The sequence below is a fragment of the Chiloscyllium punctatum genome, chromosome 9, assembly GCF_047496795.1.
Source record: "Chiloscyllium punctatum isolate Juve2018m chromosome 9, sChiPun1.3, whole genome shotgun sequence".
NCBI lineage: Eukaryota > Metazoa > Chordata > Chondrichthyes > Orectolobiformes > Hemiscylliidae > Chiloscyllium > Chiloscyllium punctatum.
The window spans coordinates 52714418-52741739 of NC_092747.1; the positions used below are offsets into that span (position 1 = coordinate 52714418).

The 27322-nt window shown below is 39.7% G+C and overlaps 1 protein-coding gene across 2 annotated transcripts in view; it reads right to left on the minus strand.

The window, feature by feature from the left end:
• dync2h1 (dynein cytoplasmic 2 heavy chain 1) overlaps positions 1–27322 on the minus strand; it is a 571463-nt gene that overhangs the window by 310317 nt on the left and 233824 nt on the right. For both annotated transcript variants that reach the window (XM_072577509.1, XM_072577508.1), the window contains exons 57-63: positions 26532–26645; positions 17274–17434; positions 14321–14444; positions 13952–14073; positions 10457–10543; positions 7654–7780; positions 2469–2610 (exon numbers count right to left, since the gene is read on the minus strand). In XM_072577509.1, coding sequence (XP_072433610.1) covers positions 2469–2610; positions 7654–7780; positions 10457–10543; positions 13952–14073; positions 14321–14444; positions 17274–17434; positions 26532–26645 — 877 coding nt within the window. The remainder of the gene's footprint in view (positions 1–2468; positions 2611–7653; positions 7781–10456; positions 10544–13951; positions 14074–14320; positions 14445–17273; positions 17435–26531; positions 26646–27322) is intronic.

Genomic DNA, 27322 nt, shown 5'->3' on the forward strand with positions numbered 1-27322 from the left:
GTGTAAGTTCAAATGTTTTCCTTTCTTAACTCTATGGCGTAAGGGAGGGGAAGTGGAGAATGGCAATTTGCTTGGATGGTAGGGACCAGAAAAGTTGAGTCAGTGGTGGAGTAGGGTCAGGGGTACAGGGGATCAAAACAAACACTGAAAAAGCTGGAAAAACTCAGCAGCTCTGGCAGCATCTGTGGAGAAAGAAACAGTTAACGTTTCAAAATCTGATATAAAATGTCTTCATGGAGATGTCAAGTATGAAGAGTCTAGTATCCTAGGCGTGGGAATTGAATGCTGAGGATAATCAGTCAAAATGAGAAAACCAAGTGCCTAAATAATGGTGCCAATATTGTCCAAATGCACATCCATCTCCAGCTATTGGCTGCATGAACCCTTGCAGAATTTTGAGGAATTATTGCCAATGAGAATGATCTTGGACAATGTCCTTTACAATGCACAGTAGGGAGGGACAGCTGAGCCTGGAAGTTTAGCTATGTCACAAAGTTTGGCCAGTACAAAACTGGACACTAGCATGATCATTCAAGAGTAAGCAAAAACAAATTACTATTTCTTGCACAATTAGAAATATCCCGAATTCCTTTGTAAACATAACAATGCAAATAACTTTCTGATTAAGCTAGTCTCAACAAGTTGCAATGGTGCTCATATGAAAAGCACGAAGTCAATACTTATGAAACAAATCTCAATTTTAAAACACCCATTCCCTCAAGTCTTTCTTAGTTAATAAAGATATAGTTGGACTGAAGAACTTTGGCTGTGAAGCAGAGACTGCCGATCTGAATATGAAGTTCTCTTCTAGCCAACCTACAGCTGCTGTATTTTCATTTGAAGGTGAGTTCCACCACTGAAAGGTTTGTCTGCCATGCTTTTTCTATGCACGTTGACGACGCCAGAAACTTTCATAGTAATTGTGTGAAAAAGAGGATGAGAGCATAAGTTGCACACAGTTCCAGTTATAACATTAAGAATGGCACATTGCTGACAAAGTCCAAGCCCATGCTTCTTTTATAAAGTCCAAGGTGTCATTTGCCTTTTCTACTACTTTTCAACCCACCCTACCATTTTCAATGATCCATGCACACTCACCAAGGTCTCTCTGGTCATTGCTCCCTATTTAGACTGGAGCTTTTAGTTTATATTTTTATTTGGTTATGGGATGTGAAAGCTACTGGCTAGGCCATAATTTATGATCCATCCAGACTTGTCCTGGAGAAGATGGTGGGTGAGTTTCCTTCTTAAACCGCTCTAGACTTTGAAATGTAAGGACACCCACAATGGATTGGAAAGGGAATTCCAGGATTTTGACACAGCAAACAGTGAGAATCAGTTATATATTTCGAAGTGTGTCACTTAGAAGGGAACATTCAGGTGAGGTTGTTCCATGCAACTGCTCTCTTGTCTTCTACATGGTAAAAGTCACAGTATAGAAGGTGCTGATGGTGGAACTTTAGTGAATTACTGTAGTGTATCTTGTAGATGGTACACATTGCTGCCACCCTGAATGATGTGGTCGAGGAAGTGAATATTGAAGGTTGTGGAATGAATTGTTAATCAAGTGGACTACTTTATCTTGCTTGTGTTGTTTTGACTCATGATTCCTACACTAATGGATAATTTCAAACTGCGTTTAAAATCAATCACTGTCTCTGCCCTTTCCACTATCGATTTCATGCTACATCATTATCCTCCTTATATTTCCAAATATTGAAATTGTGCATTTACACTCAAGATTAGGTCATGAAGATACATATGAAGAAACAGCTGGTGCTTGAAGGGTGGACAAGCAGTGCTGACAAAGCAGATGCTATACTGGATGTTCGCTAAGATTAGTAATAGATTGTGGCTTTGACTGTTACCACAGCAGTGCAAGGTTGTAGATATTCAGGGACAGATTGACCCCCTTAGAAAATAGCTATTGATGGTTATTCAGAGTTTTGTGCATTATGCAACCAGGATTATATTGAAAGTAAATAATCCAATTCATATGTTCGAATACAATACTCAGGCCAGGCATCTAAAGTCCCATCTATCTATATTTGCAAAAGCTATAGTTTTTATGACAACCATCAATTTTCCCATCAGTTAACATAGTTTAGCAGATAAAATTTCTAATCAATTACACATTTTCCATATTTCCAAGTGAATTAATACATTTATATGGTATAATCTGACACTTATTATTCTGTTTTAATTTTGACTACTAAGGTTTCAGTATTATAGATAGAAAGTCCAGAGTTCTAGTAGCATAAATTTCAAAATGTAGGAAGCTAGTTTACAAAACAAGAGAAATACAATAAGCAATTTATTTTGCTCCTCTGGTTTCTTGAGTAATATTAAATGCCAGGAAAATATGGATAAAAGCCTTTTGAGTAGTAGAACAGAAAGGACACAAGAATGTACTTCAGCTTATTGATCAGTGACTGGAAAATGTTAACAAAAATATACTTGATATTTACTTTGAAGGCCTGATGATTTCATCCATTCTTCCAAACTGGCTTTTCTCTGATCTTCTGGAGCGGCAGACAGATACGTGATAAAACCAGCAGCCAGTTGTGCTCTCTTTGGCAAAGTATTTAACTCTTCTGTAATCTCTGCTACCTAGAAAGATTTGTAAAAGGAGGAATTAGAAACATTCATTTCCAATTTCCTGCCCTTCTCTTATCATCCTAAAGGCCCAGTTCTAAAGGTACTGAGATCTTTCTGATGCTTTGCCCATGTGGATATCTTTACACGATCTTAAATAGCATACTGACCAAATGTTTGATATGCAAACTGGTAAGGTCCATCACAGAGGAGGGTTTGATAGAGTGCGAAATCACAGCAGACCCCAGTACTATCTTCATAAAACTTTCATACAGTTGTGAATGCAAGTAGTGAATTAATGGAAGTAAAATAGGGTTATTTATCACTTCTAGTCCCAGTAATCCTAATGCTAATTCAAGTCAATCTACTCCTATCCTACTATCGGGGGATGGTGTATAGTAGGCAAGTTCAACAGGGCTTATTGTGAATGGGTTCTGGAGTTACCCTAGAGTAAGACTTGATTTCATTTTTGGTCATTTCTGGTTAACTATTCATCGGAACAATCTGAATCCCCCTACTTTAGTTCAGAGTCAAAGGCTTTAATAGAGAATCACAGGGAGCAGGGCAATTCCTTATTGGAATTTGAAACTTCTCAAGTAAATCCTATAAAAGGTTAGGAAGTCAAGACTTCCATCACGTCCTTCAACACATCTGATTTCCATATGCAAAAGGCTAGAGGTTTGGGCTATATTATTGTGGAGCCACCAACAAGCAACTGCGAGTAGTATAGAAGGGTGTGCATCTAAATCAAAATGCTAGAATTGTTAACAATATTTTCTCACAATAACATGACAGAATTCCTTTTCCAAAGAGCCGTGTCTTAATAAGGAGCATTACTTGCTTTCTTCCAAGGAAAAATAAAATTTAATGTGTTACAAACTAACTAAAAACTTAAGAGAACTTCACACAAGATTTGTAGTTTCAGTGAAATTAAAATATTTTCGCTTCACACAAATTCGATACTAGAAAGACATTAATTTACAATGCAATATTCATACCAGGATTCTCCCACTGAAAATCTAACTACACAGGTCATGATGGGACAAAGAAATCCTGCCAAGCCCACTAATCTGTGCATCTAGATTTTTGATATGCACATTGTGCAGTTGAACTTTCACGGGACTGATTTCTTTGCTAAAGAGAGGAACTACAGAGAGGATTTCAGACTGGAAAGTAATTCTTGAAAGGAGATTTTGATGTTTACAAATACTAAATGGCATGGAAACCTGCTTGAATTGCTAGAAAAACTGAATGGCCTGAAGGTGGATAAATCACCTGGACCAAATAGACTACACCCCAGAATTCTAAGAGAGATAGCCGAAGACATGGCTGGGGAGTTAGTAGAATAAGGGAGTGTCCTGAGGACTGGAAAATCACTAATGTGAGACCTCTGTTTAAAAAGCAACTAAGGCAAGAGACGGGAAATTACATATTGATTAACCTAACCTTGGTCATGGGTAAGATCCTGGAATCCATTGTGAAGGATGAGATTTCTGAACACTTGAAAGCGTATGGTAAAACAGGGCAAAGTCCGCATGGTTTCATCAACGGGAGGTCATTCTTGACAAATCTGCTAGAATTCTTTGAGGAAGTTTTGAGCAGGTTAGACCAAGGACAGCCAATGGATATCATCCAAATGGACTTCAAGAAGGTCTTTAACAAGGTACCACACAGGAGGCTACTGAGTAAGATAAGGACCCATGGTGTTGGGCTAAAAATGTTTTATGATTGATATTTAGAGACAAGGTGCTAGCATGGACATAAATGTAGCTGTCTGGCAGAAAGTAGAGAGTAGGGATAAAAGGGTCCTTCTAAGGTTGGCAGCTACAAGTGGTGTTCTGCAAGGCTCAGTGTTAGGCCAACAATTTCTCACTTTATACATTAACAATCTAGATTAAGGAACTGAGGGCATTGTGGTTACATTTTCAGATGATACAAAGATGCAAAGGTAGAGGGACAGGTAGCATTCGGGGGAGGGGAGGCTGCAGAAGTATTTGGACAGGTTAGGAGAGTGTAAGAAGTGCAGATGAAGTACAATGTGGGAAAGTGTGTGGTCATACACTTTGGTAGGAAGAATAGAGGCATTGACTATTTTCTAAATGGGGAGAAAATTCAGAAGTTTGAAGTGCAAAGAGACTTGTGAGTTCTACTTCAGGATCCTCTCAAGGTAAACTTGCAGGTTGAGTCCGTAGTTAGTAAGGCAAATGCAATGATGGAACTTATTTTGAGAGGACTTGAATATAAAAGCAGAGATGTACGTCTGAGGCTCTATAAGATTCTGGTCAGTCCACATTTGGAGTATTGTGCACAGTTTTGGGTCCCATATCTCAGGAAGGATGTATTGGCCCAGGACCGTATTCAGAGGAGGTTCACAAGTTTGGAAGGAAGAGGGAGGAATCTAACTGAAACATACTGAATGGCTTGGACAGAGCAGATGTTGGGAAGATGATTCCATTGATAGGAGAGACTAGGACCAAAGGGTATAGCCTTATAGTAAAGGGAAGATATTTTAGAACAGAGATAAAGAGAAACTTCTTCAGCCAGAGAGTGATGAAACTATGAAAGTTATTGCCTAAGGACGCTGTGGAGGCCAAGTCATTGAGTATATTTAAGACTGAGATAGATAGGTTCTGAGTATCAAGGGGAACAAGAGTTACAGGGAGAAAGCAGGAGAATGGGGTTAAGAAACTTATCAGCTTTGATTGAATGGCAGAGCAGACTTGATAGGCTGAATGGCCTAACTTCTGCTTCTATGTCTTATGGTCTTATGAACTGAAATGTGGAAATAAGATGAGGAGTAAGTTCAAACTAAAGATAATTTTAGGATTTATATTCTTTATGATCAACATTTAGAATACAGCAGGAAAAGGTTTGGATATATTTAGGAAATAATTAGATGCTAAAACATGGAAATTGTAGATCCTTCTTGATTAATAAACTAATATCAGATATTCTTCCCGATATCAGAGAAATGCTATTCCTCATCTGTAATTATCTTGTAAACCTGCAATGCCATCACTGCAGGAATAGAAATTACAGCACAAGGTTACATAGATACTTTGCATTATAAAAATGGAAATAAGACTTTAAAATAAAAATTAGACAATAATATCTTTAAAATGATGAATGTTCTGTGAGAGAAATTAGAGAGGGAGAGATCAGAGGTCATGGCTAGGGCATGGCATCTCAGGGCAAGAACAGTAAATTTATTTCAAACTGTTGTAATGTTTAAGATTGGTTTATCGAGAGGCAGACAGACCTCCTGGCCTAACAAGGAGCCAATGTACACTTCAAAGTACAGGTTAATAAGTGACAGGACTGGATACTAGAAAAGACATGGAATACTGGAAGTCAGATAAGTAAACTGATAATTTAGCAAAGAATGAAGGGCTCAAACCAATGGTGTGATAAATTATCAATTTGGAAGCATGTACATGAGAGCTAGGAGGACCCAAGAATATATCACTGGAAAATACCTGAAGTAACAACTCAAAAACAAGAACAGGAATAGAATCCATTGTAGGTTATCTTTTGGCCATGTTTAGATGTACAAGAATGAGACTAGGTGAGTGTAACCCCAACCATCTGAATGATATTGGAAAGGAGTTGGAGCAGAATAATATGGCCAACCATGTCAAAGTTGCAGTCTTCAATTCTGCCATTCAATAAGATCATGGATGATCTGACTGCCATCTCAACTTCCCTTGCAATCCTTAACTTTCTTCTATGTTATAAATCTAACTGTACCTTGAATAAATTTGATGACCCAGTCACTACTGCTTACTGAGAAAGAGAATTCCACATAAAATACCCTCAGAGGAAGAAAGAAATCTGCTTGTCATTGTATTAAATGGAAGACCTCTTTTATAATTTTAATGCAATCATAAATGTAGAATGTGCTTATCACATTTCTATCATGGCACAGCTACTTGAGGGCAAAAATAATTCAAACAAATTAAATGCCCATCATTTAGGACTCAATTGTTTTTACAAGAATTCTGATCATTTTAAAATGACAGATTTAATGCCGATTGTCACAGGACTTTTTCTGCCTTGAATCACATTTTTGCCTCGTCAGAGAGCTAATACAATTTCCCTGTTTGGATTATGAGCTGGTCGATCCTAGGACTATTGCATTCTTTCATTTTCTTTATTACAGTGTAAAAAGAACAAAATAATTCAGTAGAGGTGACATTTCTCCTGCATGTGCACTGCCAAATGGAAACATACATCTTTTACTATATTTTACAATAATGCAAACAATAGCCTTCAATTTGCCTTCATGTCCACACTGTTGCCAAGTTCAGAAAGGCAAAAACAAAATCCATGCATTTTTTCAAACATGGACAAAAACTGGCCTCCAGCCACTAATGTGATTTTTGACAATGAAGTGTAACTTCAAATACTAAAACTGAAGTCTTACCACATAAGAACAGTAGAGTTTGTTTTAATCTTTATTTTTATCAGAAGATGGGGATCATTTATTTCAATAAAACTAATGATTCTGAATATTTTAACTTAATAACAAACCTCTAAAAATATATCATTTTTGAACAGAACTCTATGTCAGATAATGATGCTCAACGTCAGAAAACACACATTCTTATACATTCCTACTGGGGATATATAATTAGCACAATTGCTGTTGTGGGGGTGAATTCTAATAGTGACATGTTGAGCTAAGCTTATTTCCATGTTGTAATTTTTATATTTTCTCCAAAATCCCAATGACAATTACTAGTTCTCGATGAAGTCACAATTTGAAATTGCATCTTTAACAGAAAAAAAACACAAAGCCATTGGTTTACTATGTGTTAACCACTGAAGACAATATTAAAAGTTTTGGAGTAACTTTATAAGGGATCTGTCCATGCCAAGAATTTGCAATAAGTCTTGCTGTTAGCCTTATCGAAACTGTCAGCTGTACTTCCTAATTACATTGGAAATATCTATTTTGAAGTATAAAATCATGTGATCATAAGAAAATTATAACAATTGAAAGACGACCAGGAGATAATGATTTAAATGATTTTGACAAATTTCAAGAATGAAGCTTACTTGTGCATTCCACCTTCTGTGTTCCCCATCAAGTTGACGTATCAGTTTTTCAGCTGCTTCTATGGTCTCCTGAGCTTTATTTACTTCTGCTTCCAGTTTAGCCGCTTCAGTTGTTCTGATCTGGAATCTATTTAAACAAATGGTGACACAGTTTTTGACTAATTCACTAAATAAGTAAGCATTTAAAAATGCAATGATCACTGACTGTCAGTGACAAAGGAGAAGTGATTTCAAATCATTGCTGAAATAATCAGATTAAATTTGAAGAAGTTTTTGCATAGAAAGGGATGTTGAAGTGTGAAATATTTTGATATGGGGACTGGTTGAAGTAGACATTGGGCGAAATCTAATAAAGCCCTGATAATGTGGGCTATGCTGAGAAATCTGACAGAATTGAGAGAGAAATCCAGTGGGGACTTCCTTGACATTTGGATCTGGCGTCCAAATGAAATTCTCACGAGGGAAGCAGCAAGATGCCTATTAATGGCGATTATTGATTATTACCTGTGTTATGAAGGTTTAAACACTTGCCGGTTAGTGTCCTAGATCTTTAAATAAAACATAGGTGAGACAATTTGTTTAATTTCGGTGGCTTGTGGTAGTTTAAATTAGAAGTGAGAGAAATGGCTCTTAAAGTTGCTAAAAAGGTTCTGGGATTTGAAGATAATTCCCAAATTTGCAAAGAAAGTTTAGAAAGAAAAGACCATACTCTTAGAACTGCAAAGAGCACCAACAAGTTCAGACTGCTAGCTCTCTATAAAGTAACTGTCCATCAGAAAAATTGTGCAACAGAAGACCAAAGAAAAGATGACCCAGCAAAATAGAGGAAAATCTACAAAGGAGAATTGACAAAGCTGGCTGGTTTTGAAACGTGATTTCTTTATGTAAATCTTAATCAGGGTTTTTTCTTAATTGGACTAGTATTGTAAAGTGGGAGGTAAAATATAAGTTTACGAGAAAGAAGTTGTAACTACTTGTGTCTGTTGGACTTAAATAATAAAATTGTTAATTTTTACTTTAAATAGTGAAATCTGGGAGATTTCTTTGCCTCTCAAAATTTAGCAGATTACGACGCTAGGTGAGCTTCTCTGTGTGTCGGGTTGAAATCAGCAGAGGGGTTTACTCCATGTCGTAACACCTTTGAACATCAAATCTCACCTCATTAATACGCTGGTTCCTATTCTATCATGGCCAGATAGAAACTAGGCATAGAGAATTCCCAATATGAAAGTCAGAATGGGAACTTGGTAATTCTAGCTTACCACTTGGCCCTCTAGACCACCATCTTGGACACCAGGCACCAATAACTCAAGGCATGTGCCATGCTCTGTGGACACTTGCACGCCATATCCACAGACCTTCGCATCCAACACATATCAGTATCTCCACACCATCGTAACAACTCTGTTCCACGTGCAATAGACTTCTGGATTTTAATGCTGCACTTTGAAGAGAACCTGAACCTCTCATTGAGATTCTGCTCAAAGGACACTTTGCATGCTGGGCCAGACTGGATCCAGCTGTACTCCAGGGCTGATCACTTGCTCTCCTAGCACTCACTCACCTTGTGTCTATTTGAATGTTCACACCACCTCTGCTTGCTCGTCCTTGCCTTTTAGCACAGACACAAAGCCAAGCAGCTTGTTCTGGTTGTCAGCAGTCACCAGTCCAGGAGTTACACTTCAGCATGTTACACTGGTGTTACAGCTGCACCATAAATATGGTCAAGTGACTGCTTAGAGCAGTCAAGGACAGGAGCCTCACCTCGTAGGGACTAAGGAACTGAAAATCAGGTACACCACCACCTTTCTTGGTTCTTCCTATTCTATTATGGACCCTTTACCCCCTGGACGAGAGAAAGGGAGGGAATGAGTAAGATAAACGTGAGTGGCCGAGCTTTAATGCTGATGTATAGAAGGGTGGAGAGTCTTCTCAATTGAATAAGTATGCAATACAGAGATCTTGAAGATGTGTGATGTGGAATGGATAAGAGTGAGTGGGGGATGATATTCCATGTAATAGTGAAACTAGTACAGCATGAGCCTTGGTGAAAGGCAGGTGAAGCAGCAGAGATATAGTGAGTAAAGTAGCAGCAGAGAGAAAGTGATGGTAGTTAACCTGTCAGAACAGAAAATAACCTTCTTCCTACACTGCTGAGCACACCTCCAGATGGCAGGGATCACACTGATCCAAGTGGTAACTACAAACCAGGCTGGCACCGGTATCGGACTTGTGCCCTCACCCCTGCACCTCCAGTCCCTGCCACAAAACAGGGCATCAATTTACCCTTCTCTGACAAGTTCAGGACAAATGTGACAAACTGTGTAGGGCAGCTGTGAACTACCAATGTTTGTCAAGGTGTATAACAGCTTTTTAAAGGTAGCACTGGTACCAGGGCTGACATTCTGTTCTGGGATATCCCAGGAGTGGTGAGCTCTCCCAGCTACAGCAAGTGATAGAATCTAACTGGCACTGGATGGAAGTGTGCCATTGGGGTGTGGTAGCTTGTTAATGTGATAAATTTAGGAAGATTTGAAAAAAAACCACTAAGCTTCATGGAGACAGAGGCCAAAATATTCAGCCAATTGCTCTTTTTAAGGTAATATTAAATAATGGAATAAAGGAAATTTACAAATTTATGGGAAAAGACTGATCCTGTCTGAGTTTTGGATCATTCCAAAGAAACTTATTGATAAGATGAGAAATATCATGTCCACTGTTATGTTATGGTTAATGTTAATATTGAATTAATATTATCATATTAAGTTCTAATTCTGAAAAATATCTTCAAATAAACTTTTACTTTTCCTTAAGTTCAGCCACTTTGCGTCCCACACTGCAGAGCTTGACTTCCAGATTCTGTTTCCTCTCTTCCGTTTTACTTAGGTTTCTGGTCAAGAAAAAGATAAAATGCTGAAGACATGCTGAAAATCACTTTGGTATGAGAAACATATGCAAACTATCATTAAACAAAATGTTGTATCAAATTCAGATTATCAAATTATATCATCAGATTATCAAATTGATAAATTACAGCAATGATATAAAAGAATTGTGGTATCATTCCTGCATACTTAATACAATAGTTACACTCTTGCCTTTTCCACATATTCAGATGCAGACTGCTCCCAGGAGGACCAGTTCTACCACAGACTGCTCCCAGGAGGACCAGGACCAGTTCCACCACAGAACACACCAGACGGCCTCCTTCTTTCGAGATCACAATTTCCCTTCTCACATGGTTGAAGATGCCCTCCAACGCATCTCATCTCATCCACATCCCACACCTCCGTCCTCAAACGCCACCCCTCCAACTGTAAAAAGGCCAGAACCCCCCCGGTCCTCACTTTCTACCCTACCATCCTTCGCATTAACCTCATCATCCGACAACATTTACGCCACCTCCAAACAGACCCCACCACCAGAAATATATTTCCCTCCATGACTACCTGGTCAGGTCCACAGCCCCCAGCAAACCACCCTCCTGTCCTGACACCCTCCCCTGCCACCACAGGAATTGCAAAACCTGCACCCACACCTTCTCCCTCACCACCATCTAAGGCTCCAAAGGAGCCTTCCACATCCAAAGTTTCACCTGCATATCCACCAATGCCATTTATTGTATCCGCTGCTCCCGATGCGGTCTTCTCTACATTGGGGAGACTGGATGCCTCCTCGCAGAGTGCATCAGGGAACATCTCTGGGACACCCGCAGCAATCAACCCCACCGCCCCGTGACCCAACATTTCAACTCCCCCTCCTACTCTGCCGAGGACATGCACGTCCTGGGCCTCCTCCACCACTCCTCCCTTACCACCCAAAGCCTGGAGGAAGAACGCCTCATCTTCCACCTCGGAACACTTTGCTACCTTCTCCCCAGCCCCACCACCCATTTATCTTTCCACCTTGGAGGCTTCCTGCCTGTATTCCAAATGAAGGGCTTTTGCCCGAAACGTCAATTTTCCTGCTCCTTGGATGCTGCCTGACCTGCTATGCTTTTCCAGCACCACTCTGATCTGAACTCGGGTTTGCAGCATCTGCAGTCCTCACTTTTGCCTATATTCAGATGCAGGCCTCATTTTACCTGGAGAACATTATAACACTCTCAGAATGTGTCATAATTAAAATGGAGCTCCAACAACATTCAAAGCTCAACATTATTTAGGACAGTTTGACCTGAGCCCCTGCTGCTGGATTCAATTTGCATCTGTACGGTTTTATTTCCACTTCTTTCTTTATAATATAATGCCCTTCATCCCAGGAAAGAATCAATTGAACTCTCTCTGAAATGGAGAGAGTTTCATCAGCTTTAGATATCAAATAATCAAGGTGGTTCCAACAACAGAATATACCCAATTTTCTTCATTAAAGCAAAGTACACAAAAAAACTGTAAGAATTGTATGTGTAAGATTTCTGCAATTACAAGACAACCCTTTTACATGAACACGTCCGAAGATCAGACAGGAACATGATCAACCTCCATCTCAACTTTTCAACATTGATCAATCGTCCTCTCTGAACAAGCCAAATTTTTGCTGTGAAGTAAGTTGTTTTATATTCTTTTCATATAAAGAAGCTGCCTTGACACTATCCAGTCTCCAGCACATGATCAGTTTGATGACTGCCGAATATCACAAATGTGTCAAGTTTTTCAGTCAGTTTGATCAATTATCTCATAAAGACTTGCTTGTGTCTCCTAGGAATGATGCTTATCTCTTGCCTTTCATGAACGTGAATATAAAACTTAGCTTGTGCTAGCTGTTCACTACGACCACGATCTAAACTGGCATACTTGTTTGGGATCTCCTAACTTATCCATCAAATACAAATAAATTAAACAACTCAATTCTAGAAATGGCTTTCCATGATATTTTAATACTGCAAGTGTGGAAGTTGTCATCAATTCATTTATTTCCCACTAGTTGCTTTATTGTTATCACTGCATAATTTTAGCCATTATTTACCACTACATTAAAAATTATAAGAAACACCATTGCAAGAAACCTCGAAATTTTACAAAATTTATTAAACTTGATTTTAAATGTTATATTACTCAGAATTGAGACATGGTGTTAAAGCTTTTCATCTGTCACTCATCAGGATAAAAGCAAGAATGCTAAATTTCAAAATGTCAGAACACGTTACGCCATGGACAAGGGATGCTAACTTTGATCTCCTTATTTGAGAAAGGGTATGTTAGATCCAATTCAGAGACAGTTCAATTGATTCTTTCCTGGGATGAAGGGCATTATATTATAAAGAAAGGTTGAACAGATTAGACCTATACACACTGGCATTTAGAAATGGTGATTTTATAGAGTAATGTGTTGTGCAGCAGACAAGAGGAAGAGGGTACAGCCTAAGAACAAGAGATCTTCCTTATAAGACAGAGATAAGGAGATGCTTTTTTCCCATTAGAGGTCATGAGTATGTTGAATTCCCTTTTGCAGAAAGCAGAGCAGGAAGTTTAGGTCTTTGAATCATTTAAAGAGTAAATTTTTTTAATACAGAAATCAGATGTTATGATAAGCAGACAGGAAAATGCAGTTAAGACCACAACTACGTCTTCCATGATCTTATTAAATAGTACAGCTGAGACAAAGGGCCTCCTCCTGTCCCAGTATTCCAAGTTTGTTTGCATGCTTGGACAAAGCATTGACAGAGAGAAGACATTAGAGAATTACATGCTTCTCTTCTGCAGAAACGGCACAAAGCTTGAACATATTCCTTTAGTTGACAGACAATATATATCCTGCATTTGAAGGGATGCTTTGGACAATGAGAATCGAGTAACCAACAAATCAGCAACTCCTAACCCTGTGGTATATAACATGTTGTATTTAATGTTGTATTTGTCAGAAATTTGGCATTCTTTCACTTTTCCTGAAGAGCGCAAGATGAGCATCATTGGCAACTTTCTTTCTCTTCAACAATATTGAAGAGCTGTACTTAAAATGTGAGCAGTATATATCTATTTAATAATAGATGTCAGATAGTAAGTTATATTCCATAATCTGGTGTCTAAGTTCAGGTTTGTTTTTATTTATAAAGCCCTTGGGTTTCCCACAAGATTTAGTATATGACTAATATTTCCTCCATTATTCTATACCATTGTAATTCAATCCCTGACATCAATTATTCTGCATGCAAATAATGAGCAGATGGTACACTACCATACAGATTTCCCCTCCACTTTGAACACAGACAACAGGAAATACTTCACAAAGATAAGAATCAAGCAACATAAATCAATAAAATATATAGAGAAGAATGATTGACACAATCTTAAGTACTCACTCAACTAATGCAGCCTGTTCTTTTTCAAGCGGTTGAATCTTCTCCAGCACATATGAATATTTCACATTAGCTCGGACCCATGCAGCCAATGGAGCAGCCGCAGCACTGGCGCGCTTGGCATTCTGTAAATTAATTATCAAATTCATAGCACATTTAACAGATTTCACACAATACAAACAAAATAAATTTGAACTTCAGATTATTACAACTGCAAGAGTTTCTAGCAATATCAAAACAAAAATCATGGTTCATTCTGATTTCAAGCAAATTTAATGAACAAACAGCATTAATTGTTTTATTTTCCAACTGTCATTCACTTAATTATTTCTAATAAACTTACATAAAACAACCTTCTATTATCAATTATACCTTAGGGTCAAATGAAGCACTGTTTTTCTGTAAGAGTCCTTCTACACTCTCTCGTATTTCTCTGCTGATATTCCAGGCATCAAAAGTGGCTATCTCTTCTCTCACTCCCCGTTTTGCCAAGAAACTGTGATAATCAAAATCAAATGTTAAAGTGCCATGTTCTTTCAAATCAGGCATTGACACCTCATTATATTACAAACTATTTTGTGTAAAATATGTTTTGTTTGTGTGGAGAAATAATTGGTCTCAAGCCTTTTTTTAAATAAAAGAGCTAAAGTACATTTAAACATTTTCAAAAAGCAACCACTTTCTTCAACTAATAAATAGAATGCATTATTTGGCTTCAGATTATTACTCCATTGAATACTTGTTTATTCATACCAGAGGTGTTTGAAATCTTTTCCTAAGAAGGACATTCAACAAATACAAAGATTCTTCTGTTGACCCTTTAAAACACTGAGCTGAGCAAGGTAGTGCTGTAAAACAGAGAGACCCAGGGAACATAGGTACATAATTTCTTGAAATTTGTGTCACAGATAAATAGGGTGGTTAAGAAGGCATTTAGCACACTTGTTTTCATTGTTCAGACCACAGAGTATAGGAGTTGGAACGTCATGTTGAGGTTGTACAAGACATTGATGAGGCTTCTTCAGGAGTACTGGGAGCAGTTCTGGTCAACCTGCTATAAGAAGAATGTTATTAATTTGAAGGAGGTTCAGAAAAGACTTTCCATGATGTTGTCAGGAATGGAAGGTTTGAGTTAGAAAAGTAGGCTGGATAGGCTGGGACATTTTTCACTGGGATTAAAATGGGACATTTTGCCATACATTAAGAACATTTCTGAACTGACAGCCAGACTACTACGACCACTAGGACTCATAAGAGCACACAAACCAACAGCCACCCTCAGACAACAACTCACCAGGACAAAGGACCCGATACCCAGCATGAGCAAAACCAATGTAGTATATAAAATCCCATTCAAGGACTGCACAAAACACTACATAGGACAAACAGGAAGACAGCTAACGATCCCTATCCATGAACACCAACTAGCCACAAAACGACACGACCAGCTATCCTTAGTAGCCACACACACAGATGACAAGCAACATGAGTTCGACTGGGACAACACTACTGTTATAGGACAGCCAAACAGAGAACAGCCAGGGAATTCCTAGAGACATGGCACTCATCCACAGATTCTATCAACAAACGCATCGACCTGGACCCAATATACCGGCCACTGCAGCGGACAGCTGGAACTGACAACCAGAAGCGGCAGAGACAAACCACTATAAATGCCGGAGGAAACATCACAGAAGCGCTTCACAGGTGGCTCCCAAGCATTGAGGATGTCACCTAGACAGGGGACGAAATGTCTGCAACACAAATTCCCAGCTCGGCGAACAGAACCACAACAATTTTTCATTGGAGCACAGGAGATTGAGGCATAACCTTATAGAGGCTTTTAAAATCATGAGAGGCATAAACAAGGTGAATAGCAAGAGTCTTTGCCTGAGGGTGGGGGGAGTTCAAAACTAGGAGCACATTTTTAAGGTGAGAGGAGAAAGATTTAAAAAGAAAATGAGGGGCAACTTTTGTTTTAGACACAGAATGGTTGTATGAATAAACTGCCAGAGGAAGTGATGGATGCAGGTATGGTTACAACATTTAAAAGACATTTAGATAAGTATATTAATAAGTAAGGTTTGAAGGAATATGTGCCAATCTGTGGCTACTAAGGATAGCTGGTCGTGTTGTTTCGTGGCTAGTTGGTGTTCATGGATACGGATCGTTAGCTGTCTTCCTGTTTGTCCTATGTAGTGTTTTGTGCAGTCCTTGCATGGGATTTTGTACACTACGTTGGTTTTGCTCATGCTGGCACAAGAACAGGCTGCATTAGTTGAGTGAGTACTTAAAGATTGTGTCAATCATTCTTCTCTATATATTTTATTGATTTATGTTGCTTTAGTTTAGTTTGGGAACATAGTCAGCATGGACTAGTTGAACCAAAAGGGTCTGTTTCCAGGATGAATGACTCTGTGACTCTATAACACCTAAAATCAGGCCTCATCGCATTGGTTTCAAATATAAACATGCATATTAGCATGGGAATCAACTTGTTCAGCTAATGCAAAACCACTTAATTATATGCACAAAAAAGTGATTTTGTACTTTCTACAATTGTTCTTTTAATTCAAAGTGAAGAACTAATACTGAGATGAAGATAAATAAAATACTGCAAATGTTGGAAACCTGAAACAAAAAAAAAGTCCTGAAGAAACACAGGTCTGGGATTTTACAATTGACCTCATCATCCCAGGCTACAAGAATCATCAACAAGCCTTAATTCTGAATACGGCTTGAAGGGTTCTCTGGAGTCCATCTACGGGAGGAAGAGGCTAGATAGAGGGAAGTCTTGAGTAGAGAATGAATACAATTTAAACTACATTCTAAAAATCAAACAGTAGCTTCTTATAATTTTGTAAGATAGGAATAACGTTAAATGAAGAACAGACTAAAAATATATCCTTAAATTATATTTTTTGATCCAATTGATTACAGACCACAAGAAAACTTACTGGAATTGAGAATGTCACACTTTGGTAGCAAGAAAAAAATTAGTTGACATGAAACCAAGCTACTTTGGCACAGCAAAGAAAAACCTTTGAACTTTATCTATTCAAGTGGCCGTCATATCACATACCATTGCCAGTAGATGAAAATAGGGGAATTTTTCTAATTCAAAACATCCTCAATTTAGTATGTTTTATACAGACACAAAATGAAATGTCTACAATTATCCTGTGTACCATCATCTCTCATGTTCAAATGCTGCATTTGAACATGAGAGATAATGGTACACTCGATAAATGCAGCATTTGAACATGAACAATACAACATCCTGATTGTCTAATACAATATGGATTACTACCTCAAAAATCCTCACCTTTTCATGCTGACCCATGAGGTATCAAAAATACCCATCAAACGTAACACTCCCTCCAAAATATCCCTGATGACATCAGGTGGCATTCGTAGTGACCGGATTTCTGAGAGTGATTCTGGCTTTATATTTCCCACTGCTCGTTTGGCTTCATCTACATGAGGCTGAAAATGAAAAAAAAGAACTGGAAATGTTGCCGCTGCCTTTTGGTGCAACAAGTGCTGCAATGTTGAGACACATGGATGAATTTTAACATTAAAATTCAGAGAAAAGTATCACGTACCTAGAGGTTTGAGAAGTAGGTTTATCAATCGATTTTTCATTGTGGCAGGAAATTAACATCCAACTATTGGACGACCAAACCAAATAGAGCAGGCCAACATCACGTTTACCCATGACCACTTATTGCGTACAAAGAATCCCAAAGTTATGGATGGTTACAACATCAAAGCAAGTCATTTAAATTCAAAGACTCAGTTGTTTATAAAAACAATGCAGCTAGTGTTATGATCAGCTAAGGAGGAATCAAATGGCTTCCTCCTTTTCCACTCTATTTGACTACAAGAGATACTCTTGTCAATTCTCATCATAGAATCCCTACAGTGTGAACACAGGCCATTTGGCCCAATACGTCCACATTGACCCTTCAAAGAGAATCCCACCCAGACCCATTCCCCTACCCTATTACTCTACATTTTGTTGTGGTTCTGTTCGCCAAGCTGGGAATTTGTGTTGCAGCCGTTTCGTACATTGGACCCAATATACCGGCCACTGCAGCGGACAGCTGGAACTGACAACCAGAAGCAGCAGAGACAAACCACTATAAATGCCGGAGAAAACATCACAGAAGCACTTCACAGGAGGCTCCCAAGCACTGAGGATGTCACCCAGACAGGGGACGAAACATCTGGAACACAAATTCCCAGCTCGGTGAACAGAACCAGAACAACGAGCACCTGAGCTTCAAATCTTCTCACAAACTACATTTTCCCTGATTAATGCACTTATCCTTCACATCCCTGGACACTATGGGCCATTTTACATGGCCAATTCACCTAACCTGCACATCTTTCAACTGTGGGAGGAAACCCATGCAGACATAGGAAGAATGTGCAAACTCCACACAGACAGTTGTCTGCAGCTGGAACTGAACTCCGATCCCTGACGTTGTGAAGCAGCAGTGCTAACCACTGAGCCACCATACAGTGTGTGTTTAACTGGCTACCTGTTCCGATCAAAAAAGACACAGGCAGATAGCTTTTCTTGAATTTTAAAGAAAATGTAGGTTAGCTTTGGTTCTACACAACCCAGATTAAATCAAATGATAAAATATTGACTTTTCAGGCACACACATACAGGTTAGAGTGGGGAAGAACAGCTCAATTAAGTTGTGGTGAGTGTTGAGGCTTCAGGATGATTTCAAGGGTCTGGCTACTTTTCCCTCAAAGGGGAGAAAGACAGCGGGAAATACAATTTATATTACAACAGGCATGCAAGTGAATGTGAGCTCTCACTGAGAGCCTACAGATCCAATCTACCAGTTAAAGTAGAATGGAGTAAAGTTAATTAATGGTTCTTAGAAATACTACAAAGACCTCTCCAGCTCTTGCAGAGGCAGCCATTGAAGGAAAAATGGAGAGGGTGAAAATGGAAGCCGGAGTTCTGCTCAAACTGCTCTCACTCCTCCCCCATCTTGGACCAATCACATTCTACCTTGCAGTCAGAGCCCCATATAGTCCAGTACAGGTGTACCCCATCACATGTGCAGGTGAATTGGAGCAATCAAAACAGAGGAATAGGCAGCCAGTCAGAAAGTGATACAGCACAGAACAGCTTTCAAGTCTGCGCCAACCCATCTACATTAACCCACTTTCCAGCACTAGACCCATAGCCTTGAATGTTATGACATTTCAAGAGTGCATCCACATAATTTTTAAAAGTAGCACATCAACTACTGCACGCCCCAGGCGCTTCATTCCAGCTTCTCACCACTCTCTGGCTGAAAGTACTTTTCCTCAAATCCCCCCTAAACCTCCTGCCCTTCACCTTATAATTATTCCTCTTGTGATCCCTTCATCTAAGTGAAACAGCTGTTTCATATCCACCCTGCCTATGCCGCTCAGAATGTATGCACCTCTATCAGATTCTCGTTAGCCTTCTCTGCAAAACGAAAACAATCCAAACCCATCCAGCATCTTTTCACAGCTAAAATATTCCAACCCAGATTTTAAAGAACACTTTCAATTAAACCTAGAATGAATAGGCATGCAATAGACAAAGCCCGCTGACACCAAATACATATACATCAATCTACGTATTTACTTACAGTGCAAGTTCACAGTAATCCAAAATGAACACTGATACAATGAAGTGGAAATGAACCTTCTCCAAAACAATTATTTGTCATGTGTAGAAAATAAATCCAATTGACATAGTTGGATCAGAAAGAACAAAGACGAACGATGTTAAAAACCCACAATAGTCAACATTGTCTAGAAGTGAAAACATTGACTTATAAATGAGAATCTTTATATTATTTACACAAAACTGTGATGATGCCTGTTAAGGGGCAATGGCTTGTTTCTCTCTTGTTATAAAGTCATAGAGTCAGAGAGATGTACAGCATGAAAAGAGACCCTGAGGTCCAACCCGTCCATGCCAACCAGATATCCCAACCCAATCTAGTCCCACCTGCGAGCACCCGGCCCATATCCCTCCAAACCCTTCCTATTCACATACCCATCCAAATGCCTCTTAAATGTTGCAATTGTACCAGCCTTCACCATTTCCTCTGGTAGCTCAAACCTTACACGTACCACCTTCTGCCCCTTAGGTCTCTTTTAAATCTTTCCCCTCTCACCCTAAACCTATGCCCTCTAGTTCTGGACTCTCCCACCCCAGGGAAAAGACTTCGTTTATTTATTCTATCTATGCCCCTCATAATTTTGTAAACCTCTATAAGGTCACCCCTCAGCCTCCAACCCTCCAGGGAAAACAGCCCTAGCCTGTTCAACCTCTCCCTATAACTCAACTCCTCCAACCCTGGCAACATCCTTGTAAATCTTTTCTGAACCTTTTCAAGTTTCACAACATCCTTCCGATAGGAAGGAGACCAGAATTGCATGCAATATTCCAACAATGGTCTAACCAATGTCCTGTACAGTTGCAACATGACCTCCCAACCCCTGTACTCAATACTCTGGCCAATAAAGGAAAGCATACCAAACACCTTCTTCACTATCCTATCCACCAGCGACTCCACTTTCAAGGATCTGTGAACCTGCACTCCAAGGTCTCTTTTTTTAGCTACACTCCCAAGGAGCTTACCATTAAGTCCTGCTAAGATTTGCTTTCTCAAAATGCAGCACCTCATACATATCTGAATTAAAGTCCATCTCAGTTCAATAGCCCATCTGATCATGATCCTGTTGTAATCTGAGGTAATCCTCTTCGCTGTCCACGACACCTCCAATTTTGGTGACATCTGCAAACTTACTAACTGTACCTCTTATGCTCGCATCCAAATCATTTATATAAATGACAAAAAGTAGTGGATCCAGCAACGATCGTTGTGGCCACTCCACTGGTCACAGGCCTCCAGTCTGAAAAACAACCCTCCACCACCACCCTCAGAATTCTACCTTTGAGACAGTTCTGCATCCAAATGGCTAGTTCTCCCTGTATTCCATGAGATCTAACCTTGTTCACCAGTATCCCACGGGGAACCTTGTCGAATGCCTTACTGGTCCACATAGATCACATCTACTGCTCTGCCCTCATCAATTCTCTTTGTTACTTCTTCAAAAAACTCAATCAATTTTGTGAGACATGATTTCGCGCACACAAAGCCATGTTGACTATCCCTAATCAGTCCTTGCCTTTCCAAATACATGTACATCCTGTCCCTCAGGATTCCCTCCAACAACCTGCCCACCAACCTAAAGTCAGGCTCACTGGTCTATAGTTCCCTGGCTTGTCCTTACCACCCTTCTTAAACAGAGGCACCACATTTGCCAACTTCCAGTCTTCTGACACCTCACCTGTGGCTATCAATGATACAAATATCACAGCAAGAGGCCCAGCAATCACTTCCCTAGCTTCCCACAGAGTTCCAGGGTACACCTGATCAGGTCCTGGGGATTTATTCACCTTCACGCATTTCAAGACATCCAGCACTTCCTCCTCTGTAATATGGACATTTTTCAAGCTGTCACCATCTACTTCCCTACATTCTATATCTTCCATGTCCTTTTCCACAGTAAATACTGATGAAAAAAACTCATTTAGTATCTCCCCCATTTTCTGCAGCTCCACACAAAGGCTGCCTTGATGATCTTTGAGGGGCCCTATTCTCTCCCTAGATACCCATCTGTCCTTAATGTATTTGTAAAAATCCTTTGGATTCTTCTTAATTCTATTTGCCAAAGCTATCTCAAGTCCCTGTTTTGCCCTCCTGATTTCCCTCTTAAGTATACTCCTACTGCCTTTATACTCTTCTAAGGATTCACTCGATCTATCCTGTCAATACCTTACATTTGCTTCCTTCTTTTTCTGAACCAAACCCTCAATTTCTTTAGTCATCCAGCATTCCCTACTTGCCTTTCCTTTCACCCGAACAGGAATACACTGTCCCTGAACTCTCATTATCTCATTTCTGAAGGCTTCCCATTTTCCAGCCATCCCTTTACCTGCAAACATCTACCCCCAATCAGCTTTTAAAAGTTCTTGCCTAATACTGTCAAAATTGGTCTTTCTCCAAATTTGGAACTTCAACTTTTAGATCTGGTCTATCCTTTTCCATCACTATTTTAAATCTAATAGAATTATGGTCGCTGGCCCCAAAGTGTTCCCCCAACCACACCACAATCACCTGTCCTGCCTTATTTCCCAAGAGTAGGTCATGTTTTGCACCTTCTTTCGTAGGTACATTCACATACTGAATCAGAAAATTTTCTTGTACACACTTAACAAATTTGTCTCCATCTAATCCCTTAACACTATGGCAGTCCTAGTCTATGTTTGGAAGATTAAAATCCCCTACCATAACCACCCTATTATTCTTACACATAGCTGAGATCGCCTAACAAATTTGTTTCTCATTTTCCCTCTGCCTATTAGGGGGTCTATAATACAATCCCAATAAGGTGATCATCCTTTTCTTATTTCTCAGTTCCACCCAAATAACTTTCCTGGATGTATTTCCGGGAATATCCTCCCTCAGTACAGCTGTAATGCTATCCCTTATTAAAAAGGCCATTGATAAGGAAAAGCATTAAAGCCATACTGAGGGAGGATATTCCCAGAAATAGATCCAGGGAAGTTAGTTGGGTGAAACTGAGAAATATGAAGATGTTGAAGATGATCACCACCTGGCATTCTAATTGCACAATGTTACTTGTCAGCCCAGGCCTGGATAAACTTCACATCCAGCTGCATTTGAACATAGATGGCTTTAGTACCTGAGAAGTCACAAGTAGTGCTGAACGCTGTTCAGTCGTCAGCAAACATCTCCATTTCTGACCTTATGATGGACAGGTCATTGATGAAGCAGCTGAAGATGGTGCATCTAGATATTACTTGGTGGAAATCCAATTGAGATGTCCTGGAGTCAAGATGACTAAACTTCAACAAACACAATCATTTTCTGCATGTTAGGTATGCATTAATCAGGGTAGAATTTGCCCCACCTCCCCAACTCCCACTAACTCCAGTTTTTCTGGTACTCCTTAATGCCAATACCTTGAAGGCAACCTTGATGTTAAGGTCAGTCACTGTCACCCCTTCTGTGGAATTCAACTCTTTTTCCATGGCTGTAATAAAGCCAGAAGCGAAGTGGTCCTGGCAGAACTGAGCTAAGTGTCAGTGTGGAGGTTATTGCTGAGCAAGTGCTTTTAATAGCACCATCAATGACATCTTCCATCACTTCACTGCAGATTGACAGGGTGGTAATTGGATCAGATTTCTCCTGCATTTTTGTGTACAGGACAATTGCCCACATTGTCGGGCAGATGCCAGTGTTGCAGATCCACAGGAACAGCTTAGCGACATGCACAATACATTCTGGAGCCCATATCTTATTATTATTGCCAGAAAGCTGTCAAGACCTGATATCGGGAAGGACTAACACTACCTCTAATGTTTTCAAAGCATCAGCAGCAAGTTGCTACTAGACAAGAATGATCGTTGTTAAACATCTAGCTAACAGCCTCATTAATATTCAGTCTCCTATTTTACCAAATTTAGCAAACAAGCTGGGCACTGGGTAAACTTGACAGGGAAACCAAAGTGAGCTCCTGGTGGATACAGCTTGCCACTTACTCCAAACAACTTTCATGTTAGATACTAGGCACCAACATTTCATAGCATGCTCCATGGGCATCAACCATACACACAAACCCCACATCCATGGGCACTGGCATCCAACATTTGCCTCTAAGAATCCTCATGGCACAGCTCCAATCCACTTACAGGATGCTACTGCATTTAGTGCTGCACCTTGGACTCCAACATTGCAGGATACTATGCACTCAGACACACACCCCACACGTAGACTCGATCAGGCTGCATCTGCAAGCTTTACACTTCTGTTGTGGCACATTTTCACTCGGAACGTACCTAGATACTCCCTGCCTTGCCTTCTTTTTCACGCTTTTCCCCCTCAGCCAGACATCAGGCCTTTGCTTTGCTGTTTAGCACAGTCACAAAACAACAATGGTTGTCCCACACACCTCAGTCAAGTCAAGTGGGATAACCTTCACTCTGGGGATCCACAGTAAGTCAACAGCAGCCTTTAGTAGCAGTCCAAGGCCTGCTCAGCACAGTCAGAGTCAGGATCAACTGGGATAAAAGTTGAGGAGTCAAAGATTGGGCAGCCCATCACTTGTCTTGACTCTTTCTGCCCTGTTGTAGGATATTTTCCTCTTGGAAGCGGAGAAAGGGGGAGTTATTAGGAAGTTGAAAATTAATGGTATTGCTATTGCATTTGGTGCAGGTGGGAGGTGACCCAAGTGAGTGAATAGGCAGCACAGTGGCACTGATAGGGTGAGAGTGAGAGTGAGAGGGTGAGGGTGAGACATCGAAAAGAAGATGATGACACTCACTCTGGCAGAGTGGAAAAGGACTTCTTCCTACAGTGCTAGGCATCCTTCCAGATAGAAGAGATTGTTTTTAACAAGGTGGCATTCTCCAAGTAGACTGTCAAAGTCTGGTGATGTGGTGTGCACTGCTGGTTCTGGGGGAGGAGGAAATCCCATGTCAGCACCACCCCATTTTACAGGACCTCCAGTATCTTGGCAACAAAGTGGTTCAAATATAATCCCCATTTGCCATCTCTGAGGAAAGTGTGCAAACCCATACAGTGCAGGATCAGACTGGTACAGTTTGTCAAAGTACCCAATGAGCTTTCAAAGATGGCATTGGTGACAGGGATGCCAGTCTTTGGGCAGATATTCATTTGTTCTGGACATGAGAAACACCATAAGGGGGTTGGATAATTAATAAAGCAAGTTTGATAAGACACAGTTTACCAAAGTCGTACACTCGCAGGGCCTTGTGGGGATAAACCCCTCTAAGTAACTCAATGCAATTTGGATTTAGCGAAAAAAAAGTAAGATTCAGGTACAGAATACTTCAATGGCTGCTAATTAGTTCAAAATGAATGGCATGAAATCCAGTTTGATTGACTACTGAAAAAAAGCTCGTCCAAGGGGGTCCTTGTTTGTGACATATGGAATCAAGGGTTTATTGTACCTATGAGAATCCAGCCACAGCAGCAAATCTCATGATCCTCAAATTCTGACTGGCTGCATAAGTAGCAAAGTGGATAGAAGCACTGGCCGTGGCAAACATCTGTTGCTGGGAAATACACTTTTGTGCGTCATTTCGCGTAAACCCTCTGGGCATCACCAGCAGATCAGTGGAAGGACCTGCAGGCAGAGGTTTCAAAGTTGTGGTAACCATACCTGCCACTGAGAATTACTAAGAAGCAGGTCTTGCTCCAGGAAGCTCAATATATCAATAATTTGATGGGCACTGTGCTCAGTCATGTCTAGAAAGCTCATCGGCCTGTTTACCCTCTGTCACCAAGTCTAAGCTGAGCACAGCCCCCAGCAAATTATTGATATTTTGAGCCTCGTGGAGCAAGACTGCTTCTCAATGGCAGGTATGCACATCCACTTTTTATTGGGATGACAGACCATTGAGGAGATGGCTTCTTTTGTTGTTGATGCTATTTATTTTGTTCATCATCAGAGGTCAAAGTTGAAACTGATCAAGTAGTTCCCTTGTTACTGGGAAGGTTGACAATGGGGAAGTGTAGATTTTAAAGGCAAATAAACAATAAGATGGCAAAATGAAAGTCAAATTCACTTCTAAATCAATAAAAATAAAACTTCAGAAACAGAATCCATAAGAAACTGTTTCTCATTTAGGCAAAGAAGTAGTCGTTCATGTGTCAGTTTCAAAGGTGTCCACTACACAACCCCTCAAATCATTCCTATCCCTTCCTCTTGTTCAACCTGGTTCTTGTTCCCAGAACCCCACGCACTGACAGTTAGAGATAGAACCCAACAATTCGATGCAACTTTCACAACTTTTAGTAATCGACCTGCTACTGCAAAGAGCTGCTCAGCATTATAGCTAGTACTTTGGAGTTTGCAAAAAAAAGTGAACATCACTGGGTTCATATCAGTTTCTAAACAAACTGGCGCTTTTTGCTCTTTTAATCCATTCTAAGCATAATCATGTCACTATCCAGGAAATTTAAAAGTACCACCTATATGGTGAAAGAAATAAATATCATGTGTCCAATTGTATTCAACCATATTGAATTACTAATTTAATTGGAAGTTTCAAATGGCCTCAGTTTTTGGAAAATAAGATATGATTTCTTCTCCTGATACCCATGGAATGATCCGAGTGGCAAATGCTCATCTGTAGGTGTTGGGATTATACATAAAAAGAACAGTAGTAAGACAATATAAAAGAACTGTGTGAAAATTAGAAGCATTGAATAGCACTTAATTTCCCAGCTCTGAACCACTACAGCATTTTTTGCAGGTCATCTACTCACTACCATTATCAAATATAACTCTAGGAAAATGAACTTAAAATGTAACAAGTATATTGAATCCCATCTATTTATTTTTCAAGTACAAAGCTTGCATTCTATTTTGTTGTTTCCTTCTTTTTAATCCCTTTTGATCTTTTTGATAGCAGATACTCTTAATGTTCTGCAAACAATCATATAGCAAAGAGCATTACCTGGACCTGCTTAAGTTCATTGTCAATTACACTTTTTCGCTTTTCAATCTTTACTACTTCCTCAGCTATTTTCTGTTTGATCTGTTCCATTTCAGTTTTCTGTTCACTCGCATTCTGTAAAAAAAAACGATTTCAATAATTGTATTAGCTTCAGTTATCATTTCAAAACTGATGTAGAACTAAAAGATGCAGAGTGAAAAAAGTTATCAAAATGACAAGCAATAACTTTCCATTCAAGCCACAAGAGCACGAATTTTACCCAACTCAAAAAAGTTATATGTTAAAGGGAAAACAGGGTACAGAAGAATCTGGTGTCAAACAAGATCCAAGCCAGTCAGTGAGACAGAAGCCAAGGCATCTTTCTTTATGATGAGCGTTTAGTAACTACTGAGTCTTAGATATTTTCTTTAACCTGTCTAGAAGGGATAAGTTGGATTTGAAGGTGGATCTCCTGGTCCAGAAATAGGGACAGTGCCACTGCATCACAAGAGCCACTAAACCTCTAATCCTCTCTGTTCTATGGAAATATAGTCCAAGCTTCATGAAACTCTCTACATAATGGAGTCCTTCAACCCTTGTATTTTCCTTGTAAATTTCCTCTGTACTGTCTCCACCCTTACAAGATGTTGTGCCTAGAAATGATGCCCAGAGATCTGTAAACGTTTAAACATTATTCCCTTTGTTCTTGCATTTAAATGTCTGTATTTTCAGTGGCTGCCTTATCACACAGCCATTATGCCTTCAAAGATTTGTGAAAATGCACCCATAGATACCTCTGGTCTTGTACCACC